The sequence below is a fragment of the Amborella trichopoda genome, chromosome 10 (assembly GCF_054954075.1).
Source record: "Amborella trichopoda isolate Santa Cruz 75 chromosome 10, AtrichopodaSantaCruz75HAP2 v2.0, whole genome shotgun sequence".
NCBI lineage: Eukaryota > Viridiplantae > Streptophyta > Magnoliopsida > Amborellales > Amborellaceae > Amborella > Amborella trichopoda.
Window position 1 is genome coordinate 29206352 of NC_142345.1, and position 20409 is coordinate 29226760.

General features: G+C 35.9%; 1 protein-coding gene across 3 annotated transcripts; it reads left to right on the top strand.

The window, feature by feature from the left end:
• Window positions 1-4779: 4779 nt before the first annotated feature.
• LOC18429701 (65-kDa microtubule-associated protein 1) lies at window positions 4780-12700 on the top strand. Of its 3 annotated transcripts, none has more exons than XM_088849705.1 (11): window positions 4780-4879; window positions 5727-5799; window positions 6804-6934; window positions 7144-7347; window positions 7545-7802; window positions 8025-8240; window positions 9004-9159; window positions 9263-9574; window positions 9774-9861; window positions 9953-10101; window positions 12179-12700. In XM_088849705.1, the coding sequence occupies exons 3-11, from the start codon at window positions 6863-6865 to the stop codon at window positions 12470-12472; spliced, it is 1749 nt and encodes a 582-aa protein (XP_088705831.1). In that variant the 5' UTR covers window positions 4780-4879; window positions 5727-5799; window positions 6804-6862; the 3' UTR covers window positions 12473-12700. The 3 variants fall into 3 exon arrangements, with proteins under 3 accessions (XP_088705831.1, XP_088705832.1, XP_088705830.1); XM_088849706.1 differs by having other exon boundaries at window positions 5727-5794; window positions 6685-6934; XM_088849704.1 differs by having other exon boundaries at window positions 5727-5794.
• Window positions 12701-20409: the final 7709 nt, after the last annotated feature.

Sequence of the window (20409 nt, forward strand, 5' to 3'; positions counted from 1 at the left end):
AGTTAAAAAGTCCCCATTGAAAAGTAAAAGCCAAAAGATATTATACTCCGAGGGTGTATTCTGTCTATTTACTCCCTCGGGTAAAATCTAACGTAGGATAATTTTAAGACCCAAAACTTTGGAGCTATAATCTCTTCAACTGGTAGATTAACTTTAATAAAAAGAAAATTCAAGATTGAAAAGCCACCATCCAATTTTTACATGGTGAGATTTAAGTGTTGCAAAATTTAAATTTCAATTTTTTTACCTTTTAAAAATAATTATATTCCTAATTTTTTAAATTAAAAAAATCCTCCCAAGTGAGACCGAGGGAGTGTTCCGTGGTCTCAAATTTTGGAAAGGGTGTGGAGCTTTGTCAGTTTGCTTCTATTGCATATATTGTGCTCGCGCATGAGAAATAATGCACATCTACTCCCTAGGTCGAAACATCTAGCTAGGTTTATTTTTGTAGTATTAACCATCGGAAATCATATAACAATTACTAAATTATCATTAAAAGAAAAAAAGAATTGAATTTGGAGTATTTTTTACACTTAGATCTAGCCATTAAAAATTGGGCGGTCTATATTCAATGTTGATGCATTAGTTTTTTTTATTACATAGATAATTTATTTCTGAACTTTTTTTTTTTGCTGAAATTGTTCTATAGGTTATAAAGATTACATCCCCAAGACTTGTGTTCTTAAAAGAGCATGTGGTTTGCTTGAGGGAGGAAATGGATAGTATACTCCTTAGAGACGGGGAAATCTTTTATCTTTTGGTGATGTGAGCCTATTTTATGCCATTTTGAATTGCCAGCGTGCTTCCACTAGAATAATATACAAAGTTTTGGATGTTTGGGAAACTTCCAAGCTCAATTAAACAGCGTTATTTAGAGTGTCGTGCTTGCCGTCATCAGCTCATAGATTTTGCAAACACCCAATCGATTGCTTGCAGTAATGGAAAACTCCACTGTAAGTTGTATTTTACACAAACAAAGAAAATAGCTCAAAATTTTTTATTTTTTTGTTTTTCAGATAAAGTTATCAAAACCCACTCAGAATATCAATTATTGAACATGCCACTCGCTTTTTCAAAACATGACTAAAATGTCAACTCTTTTTATTTATAGTTATGTGTTCATTGATGGGATTTATGATAGAAATTAGTGAGAAGTTAGATAATTCATCTCTTGGGTGTGTTTTAATAATAATAATAATAATAATAATAATAATAATAATAATACACCTCCAAGATTGAGGCGAATTTGAATGAGTTAATAACATTATGTTATTTGATCGCTAAGGGCCAAGTTTGAATGGACCAGTAATACTATCTTCCTTTGTTGTTCTAGCTACATTATGGCAGCTAGCTCGTGTCCACTTACACAAAAGATGACACTTATAATATGCTATGCTCGCTCAGGAGCATAGTTTACTTCAACAGCATAGTTTATTTCCACTCCCTTGATCAGATGATCTATTAGGGAGAATTTTTTTCGATCTTAAATTTTGGTAACTCCCTTAGGATCACTAGATAATTATTCTCAAAAGAATAAGATTGAAATTTGAGTTTTCTAACGCTTAGATTCCACCCTTTTAAAAATTAGACGGTTTCTATTCAATCTTAAGACATTATTTTTTTTAAGTGCTTAGAAGTTGCAATTCGAAAAAAAATTATTGACATTAATCTGCGTGTTAAAGAGATTTTATTTCCTAAATTTGGGGTCCTAAAACTAATCCTGGGTGGAGTTTTACCCAAGGGAATGATTAAAGAATATACTCTCGAGAGAGTAAAGGACCTTTCTCATAAGAGATACTGCCAAATAGTAGCTACTTGGAAATTGTTCGACCATTTGCGACGCTACATCCTAGACTCAATTCTTACCAAGAATAGAGGCCGAGTGACTCATCAAAAATAAATTAAAAAAAAAATAAAAAATAAAAACCTCCTATCTTGATTATGTTATAGTAAGATGAAGAATAATATCCTTCGGGGCACGGGCCAAAGATTTCCTTTGGCGTCTATGTGACCATAACACTCTTCTTCCCTAGATTTAATCTTTACCGCCCATTACGCAAATTAACGTGTGAAGGAAATTATGTTTGATGACATAGTTATTGAAAAATAGTTGTTTTCTGTTATAAACACCCATGTAAATAGGTGGCATATAGGCCTTAGGAGGTACAATAGCGTGTATAGTAACGCGGAAGGATACACTAATCTTACTTGGGCAAAATACCTACTAGGTAGGATATTTTAAATCAGGAATTTTTGGATCCACTAGATTAAAAGAAGAATTTGAATTTCTTTTCTTATTTTTCATTTTCTAGTGTTCTTTTGAGGTTATTGCAAGATTGTAAATATTTACATACCCAAAATTTGAAGTCTTGAAAGTACCCCTAGAATTGCTTTTACCAAAAAAAAGAAAAGAAAAAAAGACCGCTAACCCTATCAAAATAATTAAAGCCTCACCTTATAACTCATTGAAAATTGTAATTCAAGCATTGGAAAATATTTAAAATCGACCATCTTAGCTTGATTATTGTGGTTATAAAAAAAATTAGGATTTCAAGTTCTAAAAATAGTGTATATTGCAACGAATTATTTAGACCGTCCATTTTGCTCTAAAAATAAGTGTTCAAAGATCCGTAAGATTAGTATTTTTTTTTTTTGTTTCAAATGTTATTGTCAGTATTGAAAATTGATTTTAGAGCCATTATAGAGATTTCCATTGCCAAATGTTCTTCCCGTACACTACACTAGGTGCTCTAGTACCTTATTCAGGGAGGAGGAATTCTGTTTTAGCAGTATGAATCTTAGAAAACTCTCTAACAACTTATATTCTAAGATTTTTTAGCATCATTAACGCATTAGATATTTAGGAATGTTTTAGGAACCACTCCATTCTCACCAAAGGTAGGGGCCCAAATCTTCACTGACTTGCTTTTTTTTTTTTGTTTTTTTTATTACCCAAAAAAAAAGAATGTGTTACGAACCATTCAAAAGGAAAAATATACAAAAAGACCATTTATTTTTGGGTGTGATTTGTATAAGCTTAACCCTAACCAATCAAAGTAAGGCGCACTTTCAAATAGTGCTGAAATATTTTGATTTGGCCTTAGAAATCTTTATGATGGCCTGAAAATTTAGTTTTATATCTAATTGTAAAATTTGATTAAAAAACATTATAGATCGAGCAGATATGTAAACACTTTAAAGTCCTAAAAATTGACAGTCTAGATAATCCATTACAAGATGCGTTATGTCCAAGGCTTGGAATTTTCTCGTATCCATGCATCTTGAGGGCAAGGTGATCGAAATTACGGGTTAGTATTGAAACAACCTCTTCTAGTAAATTTTTGAGGTGTAATTTAATTTGATTATTTAGGGCCTCACGTTTATATAAACTTCTTCCTTTGTTTTTGTATAATGATATCACAATTACTGTTGTCTATTCAATTTCAAATCAGGTGGTTGTGAATGTATTATTGATTGGATTCAAAATTCAAATTTTTTTTCTCGAACTTCGAGACACATCCCGAGCTATTTAAATTGCCATCTATTGGCCAGGAGTAATTGTGATCTCTTTGTAACAATGATAAACTCCCTAATAGTATACAATCCCTTTTCATTTAGCCATGGATTGTCAAGTACAAGATGACACATTATAAGCAAGGTATGATGTTAGTTTTTTGAAATACTGATCAATTGCATATAAAATAACTGCTCTTAAAATACCACCTTTGCATTATACTGTATCCTTACTCCCTCAGGTAAAAAAAACCTCTTAAGAGGCTTCTTTTATTTGAACGACTTTAGATTTACATAAGAATCATCAATCATTATTTCTTAAATACATTTAATTTTCCATTCTTAAAAATTTAGATGTGACTGTCAAAAATTTGGACTTTCGATCACATTTTTAGAATACCATCTTTTCAGGCATATTCACATAGTGTTTAACTTTCTTTGGTTAATTCCTAGGTTTGAGAAGGTTAAAAGCATCCGATTGAGTTTTATCAAGGATATGCTCAACATAATTATCTTTTGTCAACTTGTGCAATCTTTAGCCCTGGTAAGGGCCAAGTCGGCCTTGGCTAGGTTCGGTTTGGGTCCCTATAGAACCGGCCCTACCCGGCTTGGTCTGGATGGGGCCAAGAGGCTATGGCCCAGGCCTTATCCCGATCCAGGCCAGACCTTATTAAACAAAACAAAAAGAAAAAAAACTGCAGGGCTACCCTAGCCCGGCCTTCGGTGGTAGCAAAGCCATGGCTCAAAGCTCGGGCCACATTTTGTGGCCAGGACCTACTTTTTTAGGGCCCGGCCCATTTCCAGCCCTAACCTTTTCATGTGAGGGCAAACCTAGCCTGGCTTCGGTCCATGGTAGCCAAGCCCTGGCTCAACTCTTGGGCCACATTTTGTGGCCAGGAGTACTATTCCAAGGCCCGGCCCGTTGCCCGCCCTGACCTTGTCATGTGAAAAGAGACGATGTTTTGCTCGGGCATAAAAATCCAAAATGGCATGGCTAGGAAGCAGATTGGAACCCACGAATCAGAGGCAAGCACGGTCCCTAATGGTCGTAGATTGCGGTAGCGTTTAACCAATTAATAGAGGGGTAAATTTGGAAACAGATAAAACGAAGGGTGATCTAGAAATTTCATGTAAAGATAGGGGCCGTTTCTCATCACGTGGTCATAATAATTGGACCCAGGAAATTCCTAAAATACTTTTAACACTGCTGAGCCCAGACACACACACTGACACTATTTGTACCCTCTCTCTCTTCTTTCTCTCTCTAATGAATCTTATTCGCGTTTCTCCTGTGAAGGAGCGTTCTAGGCCTCTCTCTCCCTGGAAATGCACTCATGTACCAGATCTGCAACCTTAATTTCCTGAGGTAAGCTACATTCTCGCATTCGTTTGTGTTTCTAGTGCTCTTAAGTTGATCTTAACGAGAAATGGCAAGAAAATTGCAGTGATTGATCGTTTTGCCCTTGTGATCTCTTCCTGAATGCCGCTTTATCTCCCTAGAGTGATTCTTCTCTGAAATAGTAGTCTATTTCTAGTTCATTGACTTTTGATGTAGTGTTTTGAGTTTGTTTTTGAGCTTACTGTGGTCTTAAATTTAAGTGGGATGTCGATTTAGGGTATAATGTGGTGTACATACGTGGAATTCTTTATTTGTGTTTCTTGTGATCTTTTAGTTCTTTTGCTAAGAAATGCTATATCATTACAGTAATTGTTAGTTCAGATGCCGTGATCTTGTTCTAAATGGCTTTTTCTGTCTCTAGAAAGGGTTTTCTCTGGTATGATGAAGCATTTGCAGTTCTTGGATTTGTAATGTAGTGTTCTAAGTTGCTTTTCAAGCTCACCATGGTGGATTTGAGTAAAATGTGGATTTAGGGTCTTGTGTAGGTTGCCATGCATGGAGTGCTTGAAATTGTTTTGAACTGAAATTGAGGATGATATTCCTTCTTTCCTAAAGTGTTTGTTGTATGAAATGGTTATGAAATCAAAGTGATTGGTCTTTTTTTGCTCGGTTGAAGTGATCTCTAGTTTTATGTGCTGGATTTTGACTTTGATGTGTGTTGTCATTCGCTTAAATATCGTTGATCGTGGTTTGGGTGATATTTTCTTTCAATTTGATGATTGCAAAGAGCGAATTTTGCAAAATTTATAAATTTTTGGGTTTCTCTTTTTCAAATGTACATTTCTCTAAAGCAACTGTAATGGTGCAAATGCAGAATGCATTTTCTGGTCTTTTGAAGTCTTGACTTTGCTTGCCCAACCGTGGTCGCTGAAGTTGTTTAAGGTGAGGTTTGTGCTTCATCCAAGTCTCTCTCTCTCTCTCTTCTCTCTTGCATTTTAGTGAAGAATCAGTATATTGTACTACTGCTGGATTCACAGAATCTTTTTTTCTTTTTTTTTTTGAGATATACTGGTTGCGGTTGATGATTACCAAGAAAAATTATGTCCAAGTCTGTGCTTCTATAATGGAATTATGTTATTTAGGATATTCTGGGCAAAAAGGAAGGTTGCTTTCCAGTATGTGATAAAAAAACCAAACTTTGTTTTTTAAGTTGAATCTTTGACCTGCTTGGGATACACCATTTCTGAGAGCTACAAAACTATCTGGAAATTATGGTTACTTCAGTCATCTGCATTGCATTTGATCCCTCACGCTTGGTGTGCCGTGTTTAATACCAGTTTTGATTCTTAAAACTATCAGAATATGTATGCAAACCTGCAAATCTAGATCAAACTTCAAATTGAAATGCATTAAAATTATGCTAGAGTTAGCCGCAGTTTATGAGGCTTAGTGCTTGTAAAGTTGCATACTTTGGGGTATCCCGTTTATGAAATTTCCTCAGTTCTAAGTATGTTCTGTGCTTGAGTTTGTTCTTATCCTTTCTCAAGGGAAGACTTACGCTTTTACTCTGTTATAATCTTCAATAATTTTCTTTTTCTGTGCTTGAGTTTGTTCTTATCCTTTCTCAAGGGAAGTCTTACGCTTTTACTCTGTTATAATCTTCAATAATTTTCTTTTCCTTACTTTTTTCTTTTCTTGTCCTATCTTTCATCCCAAGTTCATTAAATTAAGTAAATCTGTAATTTTTTTTTTATCACTAAGTTGTCAGCTTCTTAGATGCTCATATTGGGCTAACCTCAATGTTTCATCTGTATTTTTCTCCCGGTGGCTAGGATTTGGCAGGTGCTGAAATTCATAACTGAATTTCTAATCAATTTCATCATTGTCATAGGCATTGGAGGAACCGAGTTCAAGTTGACTTGGTTTTCATTCTTATTCTGTTTCTCTGCAGTGATTTAGAGCAAATTTCCCCACTACTTGAGTTCGGGTTAGATTAATCAGGGGGATCTAATGGCTGCTGCTGGGTTACCAAATCCACTACTAGGGGAAACTACTTGTGGGTCTTTACTGCAACAGTTGCAGGTGAGCCACTCTTTCTCGATATTTATTTATTTTGACTTTATAGATTTGAGGTGACTTTCTAAATTCAGGGGGCTTTCTTACTTCTGATTTATGCGGTCAATGTCAACTTTCACGGCATTTATTTTGAAATGCACATACGAGTTGCAAATTACTGCTATCATGTATGGCTGTATATTGTCTAATTACAATTTCCAAATTTTTGATTGCAGCAAATATGGGATGAGGTTGGTGAGAGTGATGAAGAAAGAGATAAGATGCTACTCCAGTTAGAGCAAGATTGCCTGGATGTGTACAAGAAGAAGGTTGACCAAGCTTCAAAATCTAGGGCTCGCCTTCTTCAGTCTTTGGCAGATTCTAAGGCTGAACTCGCCAATCTTCTATCGGCTCTTGGAGAAAAGACTTTTGTAGGCCTAGTAAGTAACCTAGATACTTTTGTTTGCATTATAAGAAACCATAATCTAGATAATGGCTCTGTTGATGCTACTGCTTCATAGTGATTCTTATTGGTCTGAAATATGGCCTCTTTGTGGGTATCTTTGTTCATTGCCTAATGCATCTTAACTAATAATTCGTTACACGTTCTTTTTTTTTTCCTTGTTTTCTCCCATAGCCTGATAAATCTACAGGCACAATCAAAGAGCAACTTGCAGCTATAGCACCTATTCTGGAGCAGCTTTGGCAGCAGAAGGAAGAGAGGATTAAGGAATTCGCAGATGTTCAGTTACAAATCCAGAAAATATGTGGAGAAATTTCAGGGACTCTAAAGCTTAATGAGCAAGTTGGAACTCCAAAGGTTGATGAGAATGACCTGTCCATCAAAAAACTTGATGAGTTCCATTCTCAATTACAAGAACTTCAAAAGGAGAAGGTAGTTTTTGTTCCTTATATATTATTTATTTATCACTTAAAGGAAGAAACTTAAAAAAATAAAATGTTTGGTTTAAATCTGTGGTATTTTGTCTGATCTATAGATTCTGTTGAACCTCAATCTTTGTCCTTGTTTTGTCAATATTATCAATGTTGTATACATCGTTTGGATCTTGAAATGCAAAATGACTAACAATGTTGGCCCCCCTCTTCCTTTTGACAGAGTGAACGACTGCACAAGGTTCTTGACTTTGTAAGCACAGTACATGATCTCTGTGCTGTCTTGGGAATGGACTTTTTTGGTACTATTACTGAAGTTCACCCCAGCTTAGATGATTCCGTTGGAGTACAGTCCAAAAGCATCAGTGATGATACATTATCAAGACTGGCTAAGATGGTGGAATCATTAAAAGAAGATAAGAAGCAGAGATTGCAGAAGGTCTGACTTTAATAATATCTTTAGCATTACGTGTTAGTTCAGAATATTCTCATTTATTTGGGTTCATATTTCCTAGTTAACAGCTTTCTAAAGCTTTGGATATATGTTTTCCTAATGTGCTGGATAGCTCTGTTCCACTATATTTCTGTTTGTGTAATAATATTGTCTCTTGCATGTGTGTATAATTTACAAGAGGTTCCATATCTTTATCAAGAACATGCAACTTGCGTTGTGGGTATCTTATTTTTCAGTATTTTGAATTCATTGTTGTGCTCTGAGCAAGGAAGGGAACTGTTATCGGATCTTTTGGAAATAGCCTTTGCTTTCCATGGATATTGCGCTTCCGAGTTCCTATTTCATGTAATGACGTCTCACATATTTATCCATACAAAAAATTGCATTCTCTGGACAGTAACTTTTTGATAGCCTTTGACAGCCATGAATCAGAAACAGAGAAAGTTTTCATCCAAAATTATTTAGTTTGCATGGATGCATGTCATGTGCTTAGTTTGCAACTAAAACACATGTTTCTGTAGGATGTTTGCCCTATCTTGGGCCTTTTAGTTTTCCCCTTACCAAATGACAGGTTCAATGAATCACAGAATGCATCTATTGATGATCAAATGTGGCCAAACATATCTCTTCTACTGAGAGTGCAGTTGTCACTTTGCTTCCAAGGATGCAATGCCATTTTTAAAAAATTCATGCTTTGAGAATGAGAATTTCACGAATGTAGTTTGACTGTAATTTTACCTTTTTGCAGCTTCAAGAGCTAGCATCACAACTATCTGATCTTTGGAACCTGATGGATACACCTATGGAGGAGCGGAGCTTTTTTGATCATGTCACATGTAACATCTCAGCTTCAGTTGACGAAGTCACTGTGCCTGGAGCTCTTGCTCTTGACCTCATTGAGCAGGTTGGAACACAAATGCCATCTTAAGAAAAATGTAACAATAAACTTATTTAGTTCTAAATTCAACTTGTTAACTTTTTCTTCTTTGCATTATGACTATCTGAAGGCCGAGGTAGAAGTAGAAAGATTAGATATGCTTAAGGCCAGCAGAATGAAAGAGATTGCTTTCAAGAAGCAAGCAGAGCTTGAAGACATATATCATCTTGCTCACATAGAGATAGACCCAGAGGTTGCTCGAGAGAAGATTATGGCTTTAATTGACTCTGGGAATATAGAGCCATCGGAGTTATTGGCTGACATGGATAATCAGATAGTGAACGCTAAAGAAGAGGCACTCAGCAGGAAAGAAATATTGGAGAAGGTTGAAAAGTGGATGTCAGCATGTGAAGAAGAAAGCTGGCTTGAAGATTACAATAGGGTACCCTCAATTCTTCTTAGTAAACTTCATGTAATGATTGCTAGACTGGGTCCTAAGTTCGAATCGTACCACTGAACTACCCCCAAAAACCTTCCATTTATTCAGTGATAGCTTGAGCTTTTCATTGGTTGTCAGATTCAATAAGTAGCTTTATGGCTTTTATTTGCTGAAATCACTGACGTGTTTTATGGCGAGACAGGATGAGAACAGGTATAACTCTAGCAGGGGTGCACACATAAACTTGAAACGTGCAGAGAAAGCCCGCATTCTTGTAAACAAAATTCCAGGTAAATCAATAAACTAGAAATTTAAAATCCTTTGTTTTTTTACTCCCGTCTCCATTGGATGAAAAGAATAAACAGTTTTTTCTTGCTCTAGCTCTGGTTGACACATTGATTGCAAAGACACGTGCATGGGAAGAGGATCGCAGGATTTCATTTACATATGATGGCGTTCCTCTGCTTGCAATGCTAGATGAATATGCAATGCTTAGGCAAGACAGAGAGGAAGAAAAGAGGAGATTACGGGTAAGCATTCATTTTAAGAAGGGTGCGGTTTGTAAAGAGCCTAGTCTCTAAACAATCAAATTAGAGCTTACCTTCAAATAGTGTCGAGAAATGTGGTTTCAATACTGGAAATCTTTGTGATATCTTTAAAATATATTTTTATATTTATTCATAAAGTATAAAGCTTCAAAAATAGCGTAGATTGACAGATCTATGAACACTTGAAAATATTGAAAATTGACGCTCCAAAAATGTGTTACAAAATACACTATTTCCAAAACTTGAAATCAATTTTTTTCTCATATCCATGCATCTTGATGTCGAGATGATCAATTTGAAGATATTTGGGCATCAAAACAACCTCTTCTATTGAAAGTTTTGAGGTAGGCTCAAATTTGATTGTTTAGAGCCTTGGCTCTATAGAAACTTTCCCTTTTAAGAATGAGGCAGTTGTTTTCATATTCTTTCTTATTTTATTTGATAGACCAGAATTCCTCCATCCTTTTTACCTCCAAGCCTACATTTTTCCTAGTTCTCGACTAAGGTGCACCATGCATACTTGGAGTTCTTAATATGTTTGCCCTCATGCTGTTGCCTTGAATGTGCTGAACTTCTCCTAGTTTTCTTACATTTATTTTCAAAGTTGTCTAGGATAAACCTCATATTGGCAATTTGGCTATTCATTCAGTGAATCATAATTCCATAAACTTAAGAAGACAATACTTGGTATTTTACTTTCTGTAAATGTTTTGTTGGTGTAGAATATCTTTTGATTAATAATTTGGACTTCTTGATCAAACATCAGCTTTATCCTTCCCTAAAAATCCATGTTCTTTATTTATTATATGAATTAGAATTTTCATTGCGATGCATCATGCTGTCACTTCACAATGTTGATTATCTGGTATACCTTTCTTTGTTAAACTAGCAGAATATGCTGGCCCACCTGTTTGTGTGAAACAATATTAAGAATACACTAGTTTTTTTGGCAGTTATCAATTTTGATAGATCTTCACGTTTGTGAGATTTATTTAAGACCTTTTTGTCTTTGTGAGACTTATTTAAGATCTTATTGTCATACTTGTATGCCACACTGCCACTCACTATTCAACATGCTACTCATGGGTGTTTTTTCAGTGGTCTCTTGGACTTTCCCCATTTACATGGAGATAGCGCTCCATGCGATAGATTGTAGGAATCTTAGGTGCATAAACATTTTCCTTGGTCAATAGTGCTTAGGCCCATTTATTCGATTTACTTTTGGACATTAGATTTTAAATCGAGTGGTTGTGAATGTATCATTGATTAGACTAAAGTTCAGAAAAAATATCTTGTTAACTTTGTGACGTGCCCCAACCATCCAATTTGACATCTAATGGCTTGTAGCAATTGTGACCTTGTAAGAAAGATAAATGCTCTTATTCCCTTTACTTTTACGTGGGATATAGCTATAAGCTAGTATTAATCAATTGACCTTTTAGGCATGCCTGGTTTTTGGTTATCTAAGAAGGTCATGAAAGGATGCACGGTTTTGTTCTTTTGTAGGCAAGCATGGGATTCAAAGCACAAACACTAGCTTTGTGGCTGTTACGCCCAAACCAGTAAGGCCATAGGCCAGACCTCAAACACGAGATACATTGGTTGCAATAACTAGTGCATCATATTGATGTTAGCTCTTTTGATTCACGCCTATATTTGGGACCTTTTCTAGGATACAAAAGAATAGTAAAAGTATATAATAATGTGGAGTATGAAAAATCAGAGTCCATGGTGATCATCACCATGAAATAAATGGGCTGTGATGGAAGAGGGACCCACATTTGGGGTGATGTAATTGATGTTCCAGACTGATGGATGCAACTCTCCCATGGCCATCCACTATTTCGTGGGATGGCAACGACCCATCGGACTGCCATCTTTCTAGTTTACAGTCTCAATTTTAAGTTCACTTTTTTTTTTGGGTAAATTATTTTAGCGTACTTTTGCATAAATTAATTTCAAGAAAAAGAGCACGCCTTATGAATAACAAAGTGGATTCAAAGAGAAAGAGTGAAATCTATTTGTTTATACTTGAGTTGATGGTGGCTTGTGATAACAGGACCAAAAGCGATTTCATGAGCAGCTAACAACCGAGCAAGAGACCTTGTTTGGATCAAGGCCAAGTCCAAACAAGCCCCTTGGCCCGAAGAAAGTGGTTGGCCCACGAGCCAATGGGGGCACTGCAAATGGAACCCCAAATCGCCGCCTCTCTCTTGGGGTTCGCTCTGCATCTAAGGATGGCGGAAAACGAGATAATCAGAGGCCTGAAGCCCCAGTCAATTATGTGGCCATTTCCAAAGAAGATGTGTCTTCACATATATCTGCTAATGACTCGAATCCTACATCACCATGAGAGGACATTGAGGTGGCAGTCTATTTCAACTTTAGTGTAGAGAGAGAGAGATGCTAGAGTAGTTGGTTGAGGCAATAATTGAACGTAATGTGTAACTTGTGTATGTTGTACTTGGTTTTTGAGTTATTTTATATGATAATTGCGTCTCCATATCTGCATGTGCTTGTAGAATTAGGGTTCTTAAAGAGACTATTTATGAAATGAACAAGTTTCCTTTTTGGATCTGAATTTGGAATTTCAGGGATGCTTTGTATGACCATGGATACTGCAGATATTTTATTATTTCTTTTCTTGGGTTGTAAGTCAAACATAAAAGGTTTTAAGTTCTAATCATTTTCCTGGATTTCCTTCAAGCGATTTGATCGATGATATCCTCTCTGTATTCGAAGAGGCAGCATATGCCAGGTCTCTATTTTAAATGGTGAGGTAGGCAGCACAATACAGCACGATGCCATACCCCCTACGAGTATACTGTCCAGCTACTTTTACCCAACATCCACAGTCCATGTTTCGGATTTGAGCAACTAATCTCGCCAAAAAATAAAAGCTATGAAGGCGGGTTGTTCGACGACTACTGTATAAATATGGACAGTGGACTAAGCTCTCTATTTGGTACTCAATACGGGGCATGTAATATCTTCCCAATGCGTTACTGGGCTATTCCGAAAGCCCCAATCCCATGTTTACCCACTGTTATGGAAAGGCTTTGATAATTAATATAATTCGGTTGCCATATTTGGACCTACAACCTCTGAAACAAAGGGTAAGCACCTTATCATTTTGCAACAAATGATGTTTAAAACCAAATGTCATTGGGTTATTATCCTCGAACCAATGGATGGGCAATAATAAGGATGCATTTTTCAGTGTCCCACTCTCATTGTCACTGTTCATAAGATAATTGGAGGATGATGACCAAATGGAACTTCATGGAATTTAGTAGGTCCGTGGGAAATGTGTGAGGATGCTGAGCACCCTAGGGGATCACATGGTCACAGGTACTGTCCAACTTTCGGTTGGAATATGTGGGAGACTCCCAAAGCAATTAGTATGTGGGAGACTCCCAAAGCAATTAGATACAAAAATATGAAGAATGCCACAAGGATTTGACAATTGTTACGTAAACTTTTTTTCATGGACAGTTTGTATGAGTTCATGTAGAAATGAGTCGACACTTAAAAATCTATTTTGGAGATGCATTTTCGGACCCAATTTTTTAAGGACATGTAATCTTTAACATGGAGATCGTGAATATAAAAAAAGAATAATAAATTTTAAGAAATAAATATAATGATTTTATGAAAAAACATTTGGGCCGGTACTTTAAATTGTTTTTAAATGGACGGCCTATTTGCATCTATCTTTAAGATAGATGCTTTATACCTTGGTGGACCACATATTATATAAAAGGTGCGGTTTGTATAGAGCCGATGCTCTAAACAATCAAAGTAAAGCGCACCTTCAAATAGTATTGATAAAAGTGGTTTCAATACTGGAAATCTTTGTGATTAACTTAAAATATATTTTCATCTCTAATTATAAAATTTAAATCTTAAAAAATAGTGTAGATCCAACAAATCTATGAAAACTTGAAAATCTTGAAAGTTTGACTGTCTAAAAATGCATTATAAGATGCACTATTTCCAAAACTTGAAATCTATTTTTTTCTCATGTCCATACATCTTGATATTGAGATGATCAATTTGATGATATTTGAGCATCAAAACAACCTCTTCCAATGCTATTTTTTATGTGGGCTCTAATTTGATTATTTAGAGCCTAGGCTCTATATAAACTTTTTTCTTGTATAAATGCGGTCCAGACTGCATGAAACAATTTTTATTTTTTTTATGGATGAAGAGGGCCCTACCCTTGGTAGTAATTGAGCCTAGAACGTACCATTGCAAATCGTGAAGCGCTAACTAATTGAGCCCGGGCTCTATTCGGATCTACCCTTCCTTTTATGAGTGCCCGTACGCCTTGAGGAGTCAGAGGTCAATGCCCATATCCTCAGGTTCGCTAAATGATTGCAAGAACCAAAAGTAGAATTTCACAACACAAAATGCTAAGCTTGTGATGGAGATGGCTTGAGTTCTCGTTCATTCACTTGGTTTGGATGGTACTTATCCCTTTCTAGGGTTTTTAAAAAGGGAGAAAAAATAAAAGAGGAGATAGAATGCCCGTTAATATCTAGAGAAAGAGGGCTGAGAGAAGTGGTACGTCTTCTTGCCTCCATAAGATTTTTGTGTCAAATTCTCTACCTAAAACTCTTTAGATAAAGGAGCTCAGTATCTCTCCTATGTGTGTATTTTTTTCAAATTTGGATAGGATTATTTATAACCATATTTATCCTTAATTGGAATCCTCATTACATAAAATTAGTTTAATTTAATTTAATTAATATAACAAATACCAATTAAGCTCTTTACCAATAAAAGGCATGCCTAAAAACCAACATCCCCTACCGATCACACATTTACTGCACATGATCATGTCGGCTCCTCAGCATCAATCTGCTATATATCACAACACATAGGGAAATGAACCATGAGATTTTGAGGATTGTCTGCATCTCTGCAAATAGAACCTTAGCAAAATTTCATTAAACTAACATAGAACAATTCTTCTCTCTTATTCAAAATTACTCTAGCCTGCAGTAGACACACTTGACCATACCAGAATGAATCTCTCAACTTATACCCTCTCTATGCTTAGGAGACTAAACCCTTTTGGTACACATAACCAACTCATCCAATAAAACATTGCTCACGTATGCCAAATAATTCATTTGCCAAAACATATTATGTTATTAATATAAATGTTCTAAAGCATTTTGCAAAATAACATATTGAGTAAGACATTCCAATCTATATGCATCTAATGAGGGTCATGGTGTGCATTGGTTCTGAGGACACCAATCATAGCGTGATGCCTAGTCTTGCCTTTGCCTTACTATTTATCAGCTTTGTTCTTATTGCTATCTTAACTTTATTCCCAACCTGGCCGATCATACATGACTATGGGAATGATATGTTAAAGCAGCAACATCAACCCTCCACTTCCTATTATTGTCATATGATTTATGAAGGCACTCAGGTTACTTGGTGACCGAGTATTATTGTATGGCGTAAAAGGATATATGAATTATCCTTTACACATCTATATCCAAAGTAATGACAGTCTAGTTAACCACGTGTGGTATGAATCACATGCTATAATGTAAATAGTATGAGTCGTAGGATATATGTTGGGTTTACACTAGCAGGTCTTAGTTCAATCATAGCCTTGCTCATCGAAACGAATTTGCCCCATGGTCGCACTAGCGACAATATCGTTAATGCTCCTATATACATGCTACTGGTTGCCTAAAATGCGAGCAAATACATTTATGATATTATGGCTCTATGTTATAGAAATAAACCAAAGAGCTAAAGGAATTCGGGCCAAGTTTGTCCTTGAGTTTCAATTATTGAAACAAGCTGGGTTTTTACATATATACAGGGTACATGAGGAGTTCTAGGAACTTCTGATTCCTGTTGCAATTTACATCAACCCTCTATACGGGATCAATCACCTTTGATTCGAGAAACATATTCACAGATCTAAAAGTAAAATATATAGACAAATGGAGAATATTAATACCAAGGGGCGTATACGCAAGGGTATTGTCCACAGATATGTTGATTCTCAAACCGAGGCTTCAAGTGAGTCAAGTAATCAACAGCTTTCTCTTTGTTTGATGATTTCCACACTCGCAGAACAAAGAACGACACTATTGGGGCCTATCTCTTGACTGCGAGTGCAATAACTTGATGATGTATAGTCACTCTCTTGTCTCTCCCTCTCTCTCTATTATGCATACAGATGGGAAATTAGGGGTGGCAATGGACCTGGATCCGACCTGGGACCTGCCGGTATTTTCAAACGGGTTCGGGTATGGGTCCAACATTTGGACTCAACGGGTCAGGTCTGGGTCCGGGTTCGGTTGGATCTGACCAATACTCGATCCGTACCCATAAATTGTTAGAGATAAAATAATTCAAGCCCTATTTGTTTAGGTGTATTATGGATCGTATACAATAATAATGCATAATAATCTTTAGCTATTAAAAGACAAATAAGATAGTTTGAAATCTAACGGCGGGTTGTGACCTTATTGCCAATAATTTAGGCATATGATGGTAAAGAAAAGGGCAAAAAAGAAGAAGAAGAAAGCTCATAAGGAGGGTGGCAATAGACTCGACTAGACTCATAACCCTATCGGATAGATCCGGGATCTGATGGGTACGAGTATGGGTCAAACTTTTGGACCCAACGGGTTGGGTCCGGGTTCAAAACCTGGACTCAAATACATTCAGGTCTAGGTTCAGGTCTAGACTCGACCCATACCCGACCCGTTGTCACCCCTATGGGAAATGTGAAGGGGGTGTATATAAATTCAGAGATCAGTCCCCATCTGTCCCTGAGAGGTGGGTTTAAATAGGTTATGTGATATAATAATGATGATGGTTGATGAAGCACATCCAAATCGTTAACCATATCCAATCATCTCTCATGATTTGGTTTTAAATGATAAAACTTATTATCCTTATTTAATTATGAAAACACCTCAAGTGGCTTTAATGATAAGCTCGGACCTTGTTTGATCTCGATCTTGTCCTGATGTGATTTAAATATATAACTGCCAATATTCATCATGATATTACATAGAAAATTAAAGAAAATAGTTATTCTTATCAGCCGTATGCCGGTTTGTAGAACAATTCTTCCATGTTTGGGTATTTTAATTGCCGCTTTTTGAATCTAATCATAATAAAATTTTGTGGAGTGATAGAGGACTCATAGAGAATCACAATGGTTTAAAACTCACCTCAATTGGATCACAAATGAGGAAGATATGACCCACATAAGTGAACCCATTTTTTTTATAGATTACGATAGCAGATCTAATGATTGCGAGCTCAATCGCTCTCATCACAGGAGATTATAGACCTTAGGAATGTAATAAGTATTTAGAGGGCAATATAAAACACATCTGTACAAAAGTTTGGCTAAAAATTCTCTATATGTTGGGAGATATCATGCAGTGGCAACCAAGCTTTTACACAGTTTTTATAGCTACTATTGTGGAGCTCGCCAGTCTCACAAGAGAGATTGATAGGATGCCGCAATTATATGCCTGATAGGGTATTGAGTCATGAATATGATGTTCTAGGTCCCATGAGAAAATTCCTTATAGATTGGGAGACATCTCAAATTTAATGATCAAAGATCATTTTGGCTATATGTTTGGTAGGTGATATACAAGGATTTGACTGCTGATGAATATGGACTATGGGCTAACATATTTACAATTAATCTAAAAATTTGGGATCAAGGATATGATGCCTTTAATATGATTTTTTAAGAGTACTAGATCAATTAAGAAAACATCGTATTTGGATCAGTCAAGGCATATTGTAGTTGCTAATGAATTATGAATGATGAGCCAAATGATGTCCAATTTATATAATTATTGAACTAGAGGAATATGAGGCTTCATTGAATGTATATGTAATGGCGCAACTCAGTGCGATATCTTATGATGAGGTTTTCTTATTATCCAGCTGTCACACACTCTTTTGGCAGACGACAGATTTTAAGACATATCATATCGTTTCCAAACTCTTACATCATCACGCGAAGAGGTATGCTATGCCTTGGGGATATATGACCTAGAGCTTGTTTGAAATTAAGATGGACAAATGGTTTTTCATGACCAGTCATTAGCCAAGATACACATATTTGATCGGCGATGGGTTCAAAGGTTTGTTGTACTATGTCCAAATTTTTTTAATATTGTGCGAAAAGGCATATTGTGGCCTCAAGGATATTTGATTCAGAGTTTGTTTCAAATTGAGATGACTTGATACTTTTTTCTATTATTGATCATTAGCCAAGGTATATGAGTTCACCGATGACCAGGATTCATATGGACTATAGGGGCCATATGACTAGTCCTAAGCGTATCATACTCCACTATCATACCAAGAGTATGTCTCACAAATGTTTTTCAAGTATCATACGCATTGGATTTGTATAGTGACCCACCATCTGCCAAGGTATATAGACCTAACGTCTATTCAATACTTTTTCCTGCATTCTATCCAAGGGCTTGTATGTAAATTTATCCAAGTATACTTAATCTTCTATTATGACTAAAAATTACACCAAAAAACTACATGACCTGGTGAACCGTCATATGATTATATCAAGTTTAAACCGTAACATCTTACTCACCCCATGTATGTCTCATCTGCTAGTGTCTTTGACATTGACGTTGGTGAATGTTATGTGCTAAGAAGACCAAGCTTGTCAACGATTTATTTCACAATGAACACATGTCATAGTATGAAAATGTGTGCACACATTCATACCGTGTTTATGCGCATCAAACACACCACAATATCATAAACCTTTCAAATAAATGGTACAAGTCAATTAACAATAACTTCTATGTATTGAACGACTTACACAATGGAGATGGTACAAAATTCTAATTGAGGACTCCCAAGTCTCACTCTCTTGACACGAGCTTTATACTTTTCTCAAGCTATGGGATTAGTCACGCCCTCTCTTTCCTTTAAGTGGCATCATACACATAGTCATATTTGACATTTATGTATTTCATTTTACTATGATATTTGGGATTCTTTGCCAAAGCAAACAATATCATATTAGCACAACATACTCATTGGCTCTCTAGGATCCAATATGATCCCTATGCTTAGTAAGATCCTCTTAAGCCACATGCCCTCTTGCAATGCTATATGACAAAATATAAACTCTTACTCCATTATAACGGTGCCCCACATTTCTGATATTAATTAAAATAGGAAATTGTTCCCACTCTTAGAGTGAAGATATATCACAATGTGGATCATTACTCATCTAGGTCAGCCATCCTATCGTACTCACTATATTATTGCAACTGTTATCTGTCCAGTATGTAGCTTCTATGAGATATTAGGCTATCATCTTAAAAGGATATCATTGTTCTCGACATGGATTTCTTTGGCAACAATTAACAAGTCTTTATAACATATTCAATCACTTGCAAAACATGGCAAAATATAAGATTACTTTTTATAATACACAAGGTACACATACTAACTTTTCTTTTTCGGACCTTTGTCTAGTAATTTAGAGTAGGCACATAACTTTGCTTGACAACAATAATGATGGGCTCACCATCATGCTTTTTATTAAAATTTTCATAATGTAAGTCTACTAAGACAAAATAAGGAGCCTCTTGGAATGATTGTGCTTAATCTTAACGTCAAACATATAATACATTTGATCCATGTTCTTCGCATCAATATTGGGGACAACCACGCCCAAATGGCATCTATCATCCTTGCCATTGCTCTCTATAGGGATTCTTTGAATTGCAATGACATGATCACAAAACTCCTATTGTCCTCGATAATTGATTATGGTCAAGTTTATGGTCTTAACATCTATTGGATTTATTTCTAGAGCCAAATCCACTATTCTAACGAATCTGAGGTGAGTTCAAACCATCTTCACCACTAAAAAAAATGTCTCATAATATTGTATATCCTAAAATGGATGAACCCTTTTGCTACTAGTCGGATCTTATACTTGTCCATAACTTAATAAACTTTTTTATAATTTTTCGAACCTACTTGTTCTCGATAGACTTTTCCACTTGGTGGAAGATGAATGAGTTCCCAAAATTGTATATTCTTGATGGAAACAATATCTGTCCATTATGACAATCCAATTGTCGACAACAAGTCATCCCAATCTATTTTAGTATGAACTTGGTTATTGTCATGAAGATACACATCAGACATACCATTTAATCTCAAAATGCTTCTAGGAAACTTTGCCTCATATACTACTATAAGGTTCTGGAATGAATTGTGGCCATG

What these genes read in the sequence shown, in the direction of transcription:
- LOC18429701 (XM_088849705.1), top strand. Translation starts at nt 6,863, where the DNA reads ATGGCTGCTGCTGGGTTACCAAATCCACTACTAGGGGAAACTACTTGT. An exon ending in CTTTACTGCAACAGTTGCAG is followed by an intron (nt 6,935 to 7,143) that starts GTGAGCCACTCT and finishes TTTTGATTGCAG; the next exon opens with CAAATATGGGATGAGGTTGG. An exon ending in AAGAACTTCAAAAGGAGAAG is followed by an intron (nt 7,803 to 8,024) that starts GTAGTTTTTGTT and finishes TCCTTTTGACAG; the next exon opens with AGTGAACGACTGCACAAGGT.